Below are 12,751 nucleotides of genomic sequence, written 5' to 3'. Positions count from 1 at the left end.
TTTTAAGATATTTTTTGTATTTATCTACTAGCAAATAGGACCAGTTTATTTTTATTGTTCTCAGATCATATCGATGCAATTAGTAATTATGGGTCTCTCAAGTTGAAGGAGGGTGTTAATATGCATGTGTCTCTTGAGTGTGTTAGTGGGTATTGAAGTGTTAGTAATTAGATGTAAGATTAATATATTCATTTACCAAGGATGTTAATAGGGTATTGAAGTGTTGGTGGGTGATTAAAAATCTGGTGATGAAATGATAAAGAAAAATCTTGGACCATAAAATGATAAAGAAAAAAATCATAGACCAATTCATGGACCATAAAATGATAAAGAAAGATCATGGACCATACCATGATTTTTCTTTATTATTTTATCACCAAATTTTTAATCACCCACTAACACTTCAATACCCTATGTAGACCCTTGTTAAATGAATATATTAATCTTACATCTAATTACTAACACTTCAATACTCACTAACACACTTGAGAGACACTTGCATATTAACACCCTTGTCCAACTTCAGATACCCATAATTATTAGTTGCATCGATATGATCCGAGAACAATAAAAATAAGTTGGTCCTACTTGCTAGTAGATAAACACAAAAAAAAAAATTCAAAAATTACAAAAATCCCTAATTAATTTTTTAATATATAAGCGGATTTTACTCATTTCTTGGGTAAACTAGGTAATAAATATTTCATAAATAAAAAATAGACACAAACAAATTCTAAATGAATTAGATCGACAAAGAACTCATGTACAAATAATACCATTAAAGTTAAAATAGAGAAAGTAAATTTACAAAAAGCTCAAGAACAAAATGAAAGAGATGTAGATGAACAGAGATGGTGGAACTTCCCAGAGATGGAAGAGCGCTGATGGAGAGAGATATACTAGAGGGAGAAATCCTGAAAATGAAAAAATGGTAGGCAAGAGATGTTTCTCCCAAATAAAAGAGGATATTTTTATCTAATAAAAATTTAATATCTTAAAATCAGAATTTATTTACAAATTTTATCAAATTTGATGAAATTTAGATTAGATGAAATTTGGATTAATTTTATTAAATTTCATAGAATTCAAAATTAAAATTTACAAATAAATTTTTATTTATACTAAACATGATATAAATAGATTTATTAATGAATTTTATAATATTTTATAAATTTTATTTATATCAAACATGCTTTTAAAATAAATTTCAAATTTAATATATATCATATCAAATAAAAAATTTATTTATAAAAAAATTCTATTTTAAAATTTATTCACAAATGAAATGTATACAACGACAGATTTGAATTAAACGGGGGCTAAATTAAATTATTACAGAAACAATTTTAAAAGAAGAAGAACGTTTGCGGTTTGGCCACGTCTAGGATAAATCTGTAATTTAAATCTTGCAGTATTGCTATCGTGTCAAAAGCTAGCACCGTCCAAGATGTTGACAACTGGAAACATGATACCGTAGCGAAAAGCGTCGTCCGGTGAGGGCTAATTAAATGATATTATCTTCGCCAATTCTTCATATTTTTATTATTATTTTTTAAAATATTGCGTCATTGATTTGATTGATTTCAAATTTTAAACTTAAAAATAAAAAAAAAGAAAAGAAAAAGGTAAGAGAAAATATATGCTCGCAGACCACGCAGCGAAGCAATGGAGGTAGAAAGCTGACTCTTTATCCTCCCTCTTTAAAAAGAAAGCTACGAAACGCACTCAAGAATAAGCATAATCATTGTTCCGCTTACAGCGACGTCGTTTCACTGCTTACCATCTTCTTCTCTCTCTGTAGTTCTCGCTTTTTATCCAATCCAAACTGGTTCGATCCTCTCCCTCTTTCAATTGACGTCTTCTTTGGTTCTTTCCAATGGATGATTACTTCTTCAACTGTAGTCAACGTTTCAAATTTTTTAGGGTTTTTGAGTCTTGTAGTGATCCAAGAGCTGATTTTTTGTTACCTGAATGCTTAATTCTTGTTGAATGAGTTGAATTTTGTGGCTTTCTTTGAATCGGTTCTTTGTGATTAAGCTGATAATTTTTCAATTTTCTTTTTTAATTTTTTCTTGCTGAGTGGATTTTGATATTAATCTGTTTGGTTGATGTGGAAACTAAGAAAATTGGAGGAAACTCAATTGCCAAGGCAACTACTTATTCTTTTTCCACAAAAAAGGAAATTGTTTTTTGTTTGAATTTTTCTGGTTCAGATGAACTGGTGATTATCCCTATTAATTTTCTCAGCGGCCAAACGTGGGTGTAGTTCTTGTATTGATGGCTGACTGAAAGTTTTGCCCTTCTATGGCTCTTGTGAGAAAGAATTGATATAGTATCTTTGTCTTCTTCTCAATTTGCACTGTTAATTTTGGCAATTTCCTCGTCATTTCCATCAAGGATGGGTCATAGGTCTTTAAATTTTGGTTCCTGATGATATCGAGGATAAAGAATTATGGTTTTGGTTTCTGCTTTTTTATCATCCTTTTCTTGAATTTAGTGTTTTAGCTAGGCCCAGTAAGTTTCTTGGCCTTCTTGAATAATGAATCTCAGCGTCTGTCTTTGCAACATAAGTTCATATTCATGTGTTTTGAAGGGAAAATGAAGCAATTGTGATGCTGATACCGTTTTATTTTGTTTGTTAAACAGAATGAAGATTGTTAAATTATCTACTTCATGTTGTGTCCAGTAATTTGAGTTGCTGGTTACAACTTGGTAAACTATTGGGACAAGAGTGGCACTGTTCTGTACTGTACATTTGTGAAGTGATGTCAAGGTGTTAATCTCATTCTGAGATTCTATGCCTCTGTCATTTCCAGTTGTTTTGGTGGACTTAGATGGATGTTTCCTCAACAGAGCAACATTCTGATCGTCAAACTGAAACCTACCCATTGTTAATGGAGCGACCTGAGAGTCTTAATAGTAGTGAGCACATTATTGACATACCAAGGATCAGTGGTGCCTCGCCATCAACATCTCATGATAGAACTGCCAATGATTTGGAAGCCTCATCACATGAAGACAGACCTTCAACCAGTGCAAGAACACCCGTTTCTCAACTTTCAACTTTCTCCTCTAATGGTAATGGATCAAACACTCGGAACTCATCATTCGTAAGGAGAGGTGAATCCCGTCGGCGTAGGAGTCCGCTGAACTCTGGTTTATGGATTTCTATTGAATTGATTCTTACAATTAGCCAGATTGTTGCATCTATTGTTGTTTTGTCCGTGTCAAGGAATGAGCATCCACGGGCACCATTGTTTGCATGGATTGTTGGTTATGCATCAGGATGTCTCGCAACTCTTCCTCTTCTTTATTGGCGTTATCGTCATCGTAACCAGGTTTTGGAGCAAGAGTCAGCTCAACCTCGTCAGGGTTCTACTCATATTAGTGTTCCTGCAGGACCTTATTCTGTTTCAGTCAGCAGGAGCTCAGAAGCTGATGATCGCCGAACTGCTGCATCACCTAGAGGTGGTCAAAATTCTGGAGCAATAAATGCAAGGTATGAATTCTGATTATATTTTATTGTTGTTCTCATACATATTTGCTTGGCTTAGGTCTTGCAGTTCTGTTGTCCTTGTTGGGGAAAAAAGTTGAACTATGTGGTTGATTTTATGGAAAATTATGTTTCAAGCATTTTTTTTTTTTGGCATGATGATGCTTTATGTGCTACTAGCTATTGAAGCCCCATCCGGACCCAGTGTACCATCACAGCTCATAATTGTGGATCTACATGTGTACACAAATATAGATGCATATGTTTACATATTTCCCAGTACTTCTTGTATCCCTCTCAATGCTGTTATTTACTTCCAATTTTGTTTCAACAATTGGTGGTATCCCCACTTCAATTGCCTCTAGGCTCTAGCTGTCTCTCCTCATGGAGTCAATTTACTAGCGGTGATGTTGACTGACTCAATAGGGTAGTGTATCCCTTTCCTTTATCGGTGTGTAGATACTTTGGCATTCTTAGCAGATAATGGAATTTGTTTGGAAAAAATGGCATAGGTGTGAACTCCGGTCCAGGTGGGGCATTTGGATCAGGAAAATTCCATGCATGTGTTAAGTGTGAGGCTTGTCACTAGCTCTTTGTGATCTGGAAACAGAATCTTCATGTGCATCCTATTTCTTTCTTTGTGGTGTGGATTGGGAATTCATACTCCTTTTGGTTTTGTATTTAATAATTTTTAGTTGGTACCACAAGTTTGGTTTACATGTTGTTGTTGATGGTACACTGCAGTTTGTTGTAGTTCTTATTGTGTAACTTTTATCCATTGTCCTCCAACTTAGGAGGTTGTCTCATTTCCATCCCTCAACTTCAATATGTTGTAATAATATCACCCAACTTTAATTTTGTTTCAGAAACTAATCCTCTAACCTGTTATAGCAGGTTTCCAAGTTATAAACCCCTGTATATTCCTTCTTTTTTCTATCTCTCTCCTTCCTCTTTTTGCTTTTCTTTCCTCCCCCTCCCCCCCTTTCCCTTCCCTCTTTTATTTTGCAAATTTCTCTCCCCCTCTCTCCATTGTTTTGTAAATATGAAACCCTTCAACAATTCATCCATCAATACTCATAACAACCCTAGGAAACCTACAGCAAAAAGATGATTTATACAATAATTCTTGCCTATAATTGTTATTAATATCACAAGCACAAAATAATAAAAATCAATATTTTATTAAAATAAAAGGATAATTTATACGAATTTACAATTAAAACTTACATGATTTATAAGAGCCCCACAAAAAGTGTTCACCGAAAATGAATTCTTGGAAATCACAACCACCAAATAAGCAAAATCAAATAATCAAAACCCACAACAAAAATTTCCTCAAACCCTATCATCTCATGCCCTTCCCATCGTAAATTCTCTTCTGAGTTCTGTCAGTTGATTCTTTACTTCGTCCTCCACTGACAAAATTTGCATGATCATGTACTGATGTAGAACAAACAAAGAAGAATAAAGAACTAGGAGAAATTAAGGACTAATTCTTGAAGAAAGAACTAATTCTCAATAATTTTATTAATCTCAATAATAATCATATTCTAAAACTATTGAATAATATAAAATTAGTTCTATTTATAAAGTTTACAACCTTAATCAATTTAGGAATATAAACCATAACCAATTCTAATTAGGAATACTAAATAAGATAAATTAGGAAATAATAAACCTAATAATAATAAAATTCCTAAATAATAACAACTTTTAAAATTTTCTAATTCTATAATAATTAAAATTCCTAAATAAAATTCTAATCTTTCTATTTTGCATTATTCTCCTTTGGTTGGGAAAACAAAAGCTCATCCTCGAGTCTTGAAGTGCTGAATGATCACATACCACATATGGAGAACAAACAATACAATCTTCTTAGATAGTAGCAACAAAATTGATTGGAAAAAGTTTACGCTCTCTTTTGTATTCCTGGAGACATCTGGACAGATAAAATGAATAAAAAAAATAATTGAAAAGTCCTTAGGAACAATATTCCAATTTTCACTTTTGTTGGCTCCACAACTTGATTTTCTTCAATTTCAATTGGAGTTTCCATGGCTTGATCAGCTCCTTGCTTTGGAATAAGGTCTTCAATAGATGAAGGTTCAACAATCAAAATTTTGGATTTTTCAATTTCAGATTCTTCAAACTTAGGTTCTTCAGTTTGCTTGTTTTGTTCCTCATTTTCATCTTCAAGTTGCTCTACGAATTCTTCTTTTCCTTCATCTTCAAAGTAAAACTTTTTTTCTTGCTTTGCAATTTTAATTTTTTCTTTAAGTTCTCACACAGCTACCGATAACTTATTAAGCTCGATTTTTGATAATTCATCAACCTTACTTCTACTTATCGAGCTGTGCTTTTAGTTTTTTCACACCCGAAATCACAAGTTCTTTTCAGCATTCTTCAAGCTCTCTTTTCTTAACTTGTAAGAATTGTTGTAAATCTTCATATTCCCTTTCCTTATCTAGTAAAATCTGTCTAACTTGTCGATATTCACCATGTAAGAAAGAACATATTTCACGATCATGTCTATAACTATAAGTGTCTATCAAATCACATAGAGATAGTAATTGACCCTTATGAAATTCAATGTCATAAGTAATTTCTTCGAGAACGTTTTTGTAGTAATTGATCTCATCGTCTAGCCTTTCAATATAAGTTTCCATGGCATTTGAAGTAAGAAAAACACCTTACTTGAAGGGGGAAAAAAAAACTCAAAATTCAGCTTTTAAGAGTTGTTTCTGCTTAAAACAATGGTGAGTTGGTTGGGTGTGGAACCTAATCCGAATATCCAATCCGTTAGGTTAAAACTCTAGGCGCATCGGACTGAAGTTCTGACGACGCGAAGAGACAGATCGGCTGACGATGAGTTGCTGGGTTCTTTTGGTTTTTGACTCTCTCTCTCTCTCTCTCTCCCCCTTTTTTTTTTTTTGGAACTATAGGCAGCAAGAAAAAATTTGGAAGGACAAAAACACCGGTGCGAATCTAAGGAATGGGAAGATTTGAATGGGAAGTTTGGTAATTTTTTTTGAGGAAAACGATGGAAATTTGGCTCGATTTTAGGCTCTAATGCCAAATTGATGTAGAACAAACAAAAAAGAATAAAGAATTAGGAGAAATCAAGGATCAGTTCTTGAAGAGAGAACTAATTCTCAACAATTTTATTAATCTCAATAATAATCATATTCTAAAACTACTAAATAATATAAAATTAGCTTTATTTATAGAGTTTTTAACTTTAATCAATTTAGGAATAGAAACCTTAATCAACTCTAATTAGGAATCCTAGATAAGATAAATTAAGAAATAATAGACCTAATAATAATAAATTCCTAAATAATAAAAACTTTTTAAATTTCCTAATTCTATAATAATTAAAATTCCTAAATAAAATTCTAATCTTCCTTTTCTGCATTATGCACCTATCATGAACCATGAAAAGAGCATCCTGAGTAGGGAAATGCATTTGCCAACATCTCCAAAGAGATTAGTTTTCCAACTGTGGCATCTCTATATTAAAATAAACCTTTTCCAAGTGTGCCCAATAAATAATGCATGAAAGTAAAAGTGAAATTTGAATTAAAATTAAAATAGGACCCAAATCTTTCACTGTAGCTCAATTTGGACAAAGACAAGAAGGAAATTTAGAGGAGAGAGAGAGAGCAAAGGAGAAAAAAAATCTTTGCTTCAAATTTCTCTTGAAGATGTTCTTGGGGTGGAAATGAAGTGAGAATTGAACAAAAATAAGTGAAGGAAAGCCGTAGTCAGAGCTTAGTAGAACAAGCAATAGAGGGAGGGAACTTTGGCCTTCTGTGGAATAGAGAGAAACTCTGAGAGAGAAGAGAGGGGTGTGGGCGAGAAGGAAGGTGGTAATTTAAAGGTATTCAAGTCTCTCTCTCTCTTTTTTTTTTTTTTAATTTTATAACAAGCAAGCTTGCTTAACAGGTTAGTGGGACGGTATCTAAAACAAAATTAAGTTGGGTGATATTATTGAAACAAATTGAAGTTGAGGAATAGAAATAAGACAATCCACGTAGTTGGGGTGCTGGGGATAAAAATTACCTGTTCTTATAACCTCAATGCTTTTTGTTAGCTAGTTAAAATTTTCATATGAAAAAATATGTCCTGTTGAAATTGGTAGGAAGTATTTTGAGTTTGATCAATACCTGGTTCTATAAATAAAAGTTTATTGATCAAAACAACTTGTTTGGCTCGCAGACTGAAGACTCTGGTTGAATACTTCAAAATGGCTCTTGATTGTTTTTTCGCAGTTTGGTTTGTGGTTGGCAATGTATGGATCTTTGGAGGTCATTCGTCTGCTAGTGAGGCTCCAAACATGTACAGGTGCTGCTTTGTTGCATTTTCACTTTCTTCCTTCTTTAACATTGATTTGAGAGAGCTCATACCCATTTGTGCATCCTTTTGCTTTGCAGGTTATGTATAGTGTTTCTTACCTTTAGCTGTATTGGATATGCAATGCCCTTCATTCTGTGTGCGACGATCTGCTGTTGCTTGCCTTGTATAATTTCTCTTCTTGGGTTTAGAGAGGATTTGGGGCAGACTAGAGGAGCCACAGCAGAATCAATTGATGCGTTACCGACATACAAGTTTAAGGAAAGTAAAAACAGGAACAGTGATGATAGCAACTTTTGTGGTGCTGGTGACGGTGGAATAGTGGCTGCTGGAACAGAACAGGAGCGAATGATCTCTGGAGAAGATGCGGTAAGAGCTTCCTGATGCATGTGTCCATGTCACTTCTTGTGAAGCTCAAATTTCAGTTGCTGTATTTGCCCCACATGCATACTTGTAGGATGTTGTCTTGTTGATAGTACTAATGAGATTGTAATTGTGACAGGTTTGTTGCATTTGTTTGGCAAAATATGCAAACAATGATGAGTTGAGGGAGCTGCCCTGTTCACATTTTTTCCACAAGGAGTGCGTGGATAAGTGGCTGAAGATCAATGCTTCTTGTCCTCTTTGCAAGAGCGAAGTGGGTGAAAGTCTTATCGGTTCGCTCTCTGGGTCAAATTCTAGATGATTCGTACCATGTTTTATCTTCATCATAGAAAAGAGTAATGTTATGTTACCAATTTGACATTTTGTAAAGTGCTATTTGCAATTTTTTTTTTCTTTAAACTATGGATTGAGAAATTTCTGTAAGAATACATTCGACATCTTGGTACCAACCTCAAGTTCTCCACTCTAAAGGGGCAAATAGATGGCTGGATGGATGTTTGCTTGCTTGCTCAAAAATAACTGTTTAAATAAGTAAGAAAAGATGGTGATGCTTCCCAATTCCAGGTGAAATGGAGATGGTCACTTTATCTCCCCTCATTGATGCTTTCCTGCAAATGCGTTTTTGTGTCTTGATGGTATTGGGGATTGCCTTTGTAAATGGCATGTAACATGTTCAATATGTCATTCTGATCATGGCTGGTGAAGAAGAGTTTTGAACTTATGTAGCCATCGTTGCGGAAAAAAGTCACTGGAGTTGCTTTTGTAAAATTATCATGTTGAATTTTTTTTTTTTTAAAAAAAAGAATTCTAAAATTTTTTTTTCAGAGTGTTTTTATCCGGAAAGCCTTTTTTTAATTGTTATTATTTGGTAATAAAAGGCTAAATTGAGGCTATTGCTATAGATATAATCAATATATTATCTAATTGTTTTCTAATATTTTCAGAATTTTTTAAGCAACAAATTGTCTAAGTTTCCCACTTTCTCCAGCTCTTTAGAATTTTATGTTGGAGCATTAGTTAAAATCAGTTTAATAGAAATATAGAAAAAAAAAAAAAAGTTTTTTCACAATTTATGTTATTATACTGGTTATATAAAAAAATTTTAAAAATATCCTATACACAAAAATAATTTATTTGATACTGTGGACGATTGATTATTTTGCAGCATAAAAAAATTAAAAATAAATAAAATAATAATAAAATATAAATAATAATAAATAAATATAAAATAATAAGTAATAAAAATTTATAATAATAAAATATAACAAAATAATATATAAATTTTTAAATTATATAATAGAATAATCTGTATAATAAATAATAATATTTAATATAAATAAAAATATTATTTAATATAGAATAGAAATATAGAATAATAATATAATATATAAAATTAAAATAAATAACTTTTATTTGTTATTTAATTTTTTATATATAATTTAAATAAAATATTTATTAACTTAAAAATTATATTTTTATTGAATAATATTTTTATGAAAATGATATGTTATTTATTAATATAAAATATTAACTTAATTATAAATTTAAATATAATATAATAAAAAATATAATAGACGTAAGTGTTTAAAACTTAAAATAAATTTTTAAATTAAAAAATATAAATATTTTCTTTTAGTCGATAGTGAAGCTTTTTTTTTTATTCATAAACAAAAGAGAAGTTAACTTTTTTTTTAATCAAATTATTTTTATATAATCTTCAGTTTACTAAAATTCTAACCCTAATATTACTCATTTTTTTTTTCAATTTACTTTACATTTAAGTTAAAATTATAGAAAAGATGTCACAAACCAACCTATGGGTCGGACCGACACTAGAACCTAGGTTGGCATAAAACCCTTCGAGGCCCGTAGTAAGCATTACTATTCTCAAACCCATTACCAGGCCCATAATTTAGGTCCAATATGCATATAAAATAATTTAAATTAAACTGTTATAAATTTATTTCGGACCAACTTAACCCAATAATTATCAGAAACTAAAATTAGGGGAGTCCAGCTCAACCCAGTTACATCATTTACAAATTGTTTAAGTATCATACAAATCTTTATTTATTAACCTCAAGAATTTAAATTAACACAATTCCTAATAAAGTCTATATTACTGCTAACACATGCGGCGTTCTAGATTTCAAATTTAGAAAAAAAAATAATAAAAATAATTAAATAACCAACATTAAACCTGCAAAGAAGGAAGCAGGTTGCTTTGTAAAAGAACTCCTCCTGTAGCCTTAAAAAATAGGTGAATAGGAGTGAGCGTTCGACTCATAGAGTAAAATACCAATCTTAAGTACAATTTCTATAACTATCTAAAGCTAATGCATCATCTGGAATAAAATGCAACATCATCATAATTTTCATACAATTCACATCATAACAGCAAAAAGACAATTTAGAGCACTCACACACCCAACACTGTCAAACAATACATATATGGGAGTTGATTCCCTATACAGCCCTCTTAATACAACCTCTGTTAGCGAGTGTCTCTCAAACCGGACTTTCGCTTAATAAACCAAGTGCGGGATCTCAGCTAGTGTCTCTCAAGTTGTGTCTACCCCGACTTATCCATAAAAGACCCGGTCCCAATGAGTGTCTCTAAAGTCGTGTCTACCCTTCCTATCCATATCCAATACCATACCACACACACGCCAACGCACACACGCTGCTCCAAATCACCACAAATAACACCCATAACACTTCATCAATTATGAATGCAATACAAAACGTGCCTAGTATTTAACTACATAGATACATATTTATAAGTGATGCATGGGCATGCTTGAACATATAATAATATCGAAATTATAATTAAAATTAATATTTTACTCACAGTACACTAAGGACTATTGTGGCTGCTGGATGGAGGAAAATAGCTGACATCGATCACCTAAATAATTAAATTATAAATTTACTAGTACTAAGTCAAAATAAAACTCTAAAGAGACAACAGACAGCCTAATTCATGCCGAAAATCCGGCAGAGTTTCCTCTATACCTGAGACCTACCCAACCTGCGAAAATGGTTCAAATAACACTTCTAAACTCAACCAATATCTCATCATCATTATATGGCCCCTCCTGGGCCCTCCAAACCAAGCAATAATCACAACATTTAACAACTCAATTATAAGACTTCAAAACTAATATTTTTCAAAAACTATCCAAATTAACTTTAAAAATTCTATAAAGCTGCCCCACGGTCCTTAACAATATTATAAGGCTATTGCAATAGGAATCGTAGTTTTCTTATCATCCACGAATATTTTATAAATTTTATTCTAACCCAGTACAAGGCAAAAATTGAGTAATGTAGAGTTCGAGTTTACCTATGTTAAATCTGACACCTGGAATGCGTCAAGAACTTCTGAAAATGCTAGGATAGACTATAATATCGACTACGTTCTGAGACGGGTTGCCGGGCAGCCAGATCTGACTGAAAATGCGGTGCCGACGTCGATTAGCTATCTTCAATCCGATTGCACCTAAATTAAGTCCAAATTGTGTTAATAATTACCATAAATTTATTTTTAAATTTTTGGGAATAGAAAAAGTGTGAAAATCTCACCAAGTGATCTGCATTGTCCGATTATCACCTTTTTCAAAAGATGTCCAATCGGAGCGGGACAAGTCCTATCTCGAAGATTTCACCGTCCTGAGTCCATCGGTGGTCTCGGATTTTTGATCCGATGGTCGGATCACCGGGAAAATGGCCGGAAAGCCACTGCCTAATTTTTCTCTCTCCTCTCTCTCTCTTCAAAACTTGCCGGAAACCTCCATGGAATGGAGCACTGCCGGTCGGGATGGGGTCCAAGGAGTTGAGCGCCACCCTCCACTGGCTAGAACACCACCAGAAACCACCGAAATCACGCCTGAAAGGACGCGGCTGCCGCGCTCGTTGGGGCCTCCTCTCGCCGCCGTTCGCTGTCCAGGGGGGTGCTGGTGTAGCTGAGGACCACTGGAAGCTAGCCGGACCTTTGCAGACCGTCGCCGGCCACTGGGTCAGCCGGAAACTCAATGAACGGAGAGGGAGAGGGAGAGGGAGAGAGACGGGAGGAAGAGAGAGAGAGACGAGAGGGAGGGGCTGTTAATGCGTTTTAATTTTTTTGGGTCTTTTTTTTTTAATTACATAGCTAGTCCCTCAACTTCTTAGAGGTTTAAAATTAGGTCTAAAATTATTTTATTATGTTAAAGTTTAATAAAACTCTAGTGATGATAAAAATAAATATAATATAGGAAAATTTAATTATTGTATTCTCATTTAATAAATTAACTTTAATTAAATTATTTATTATTAATTTATTTATTATTAGTATCTTCCTTTATTTTAAAATCAATTCAAATAAATCCTATATTATTAATAACATAATATTTCCTTTTCATTTTATTTATAATTTAAAAATTTTGGATTGTTACATCCTTCCCCTCTTAAGAAAAATTTGTCCTCGAATTTTCGAATAAACAAGAGATAAGGAAAAGAAGATTATTATAACAAGTGCAATCA

The 12,751-nt window shown here is 32.9% G+C and overlaps 1 protein-coding gene across 1 annotated transcript; it reads left to right on the top strand.

The window, feature by feature from the left end:
- The first annotated feature begins 1,612 nt into the window (after positions 1 to 1,612).
- On the top strand, positions 1,613 to 8,693 carry LOC110661970 (E3 ubiquitin-protein ligase At1g63170). Its single transcript, XM_021820825.2, has 5 exons — positions 1,613 to 1,828; positions 2,647 to 3,499; positions 7,712 to 7,837; positions 7,927 to 8,215; positions 8,349 to 8,693. The coding sequence occupies exons 2-5, from the start codon at positions 2,835 to 2,837 to the stop codon at positions 8,529 to 8,531; spliced, it is 1,263 nt and encodes a 420-aa protein (XP_021676517.2). The 5' UTR covers positions 1,613 to 1,828; positions 2,647 to 2,834; the 3' UTR covers positions 8,532 to 8,693.
- The last annotated feature ends 4,058 nt before the right edge of the window (positions 8,694 to 12,751 follow it).

Source organism: Hevea brasiliensis, chromosome 11 (genome assembly GCF_030052815.1).
Source record: "Hevea brasiliensis isolate MT/VB/25A 57/8 chromosome 11, ASM3005281v1, whole genome shotgun sequence".
Classification (NCBI taxonomy): Eukaryota; Viridiplantae; Streptophyta; class Magnoliopsida; order Malpighiales; family Euphorbiaceae; genus Hevea; species Hevea brasiliensis.
This window is presented reverse-complemented; position numbering and strand designations above follow the sequence as displayed.

Excerpts from the sequence above, each read along its gene's own strand:
- LOC110661970 (XM_021820825.2), top strand. The coding sequence starts at position 2,835 with ATGGATGTTTCCTCAACAGAGCAACATTCTGATCGTCAAACTGAAACC. Across the intron at positions 7,838-7,926 it reads GAGGCTCCAAACATGTACAG|GTTATGTATAGTGTTTCTTA; the intron begins GTGCTGCTTTGT and ends TTTGCTTTGCAG. Across the intron at positions 8,216-8,348 it reads TGATCTCTGGAGAAGATGCG|GTTTGTTGCATTTGTTTGGC; the intron begins GTAAGAGCTTCC and ends TAATTGTGACAG.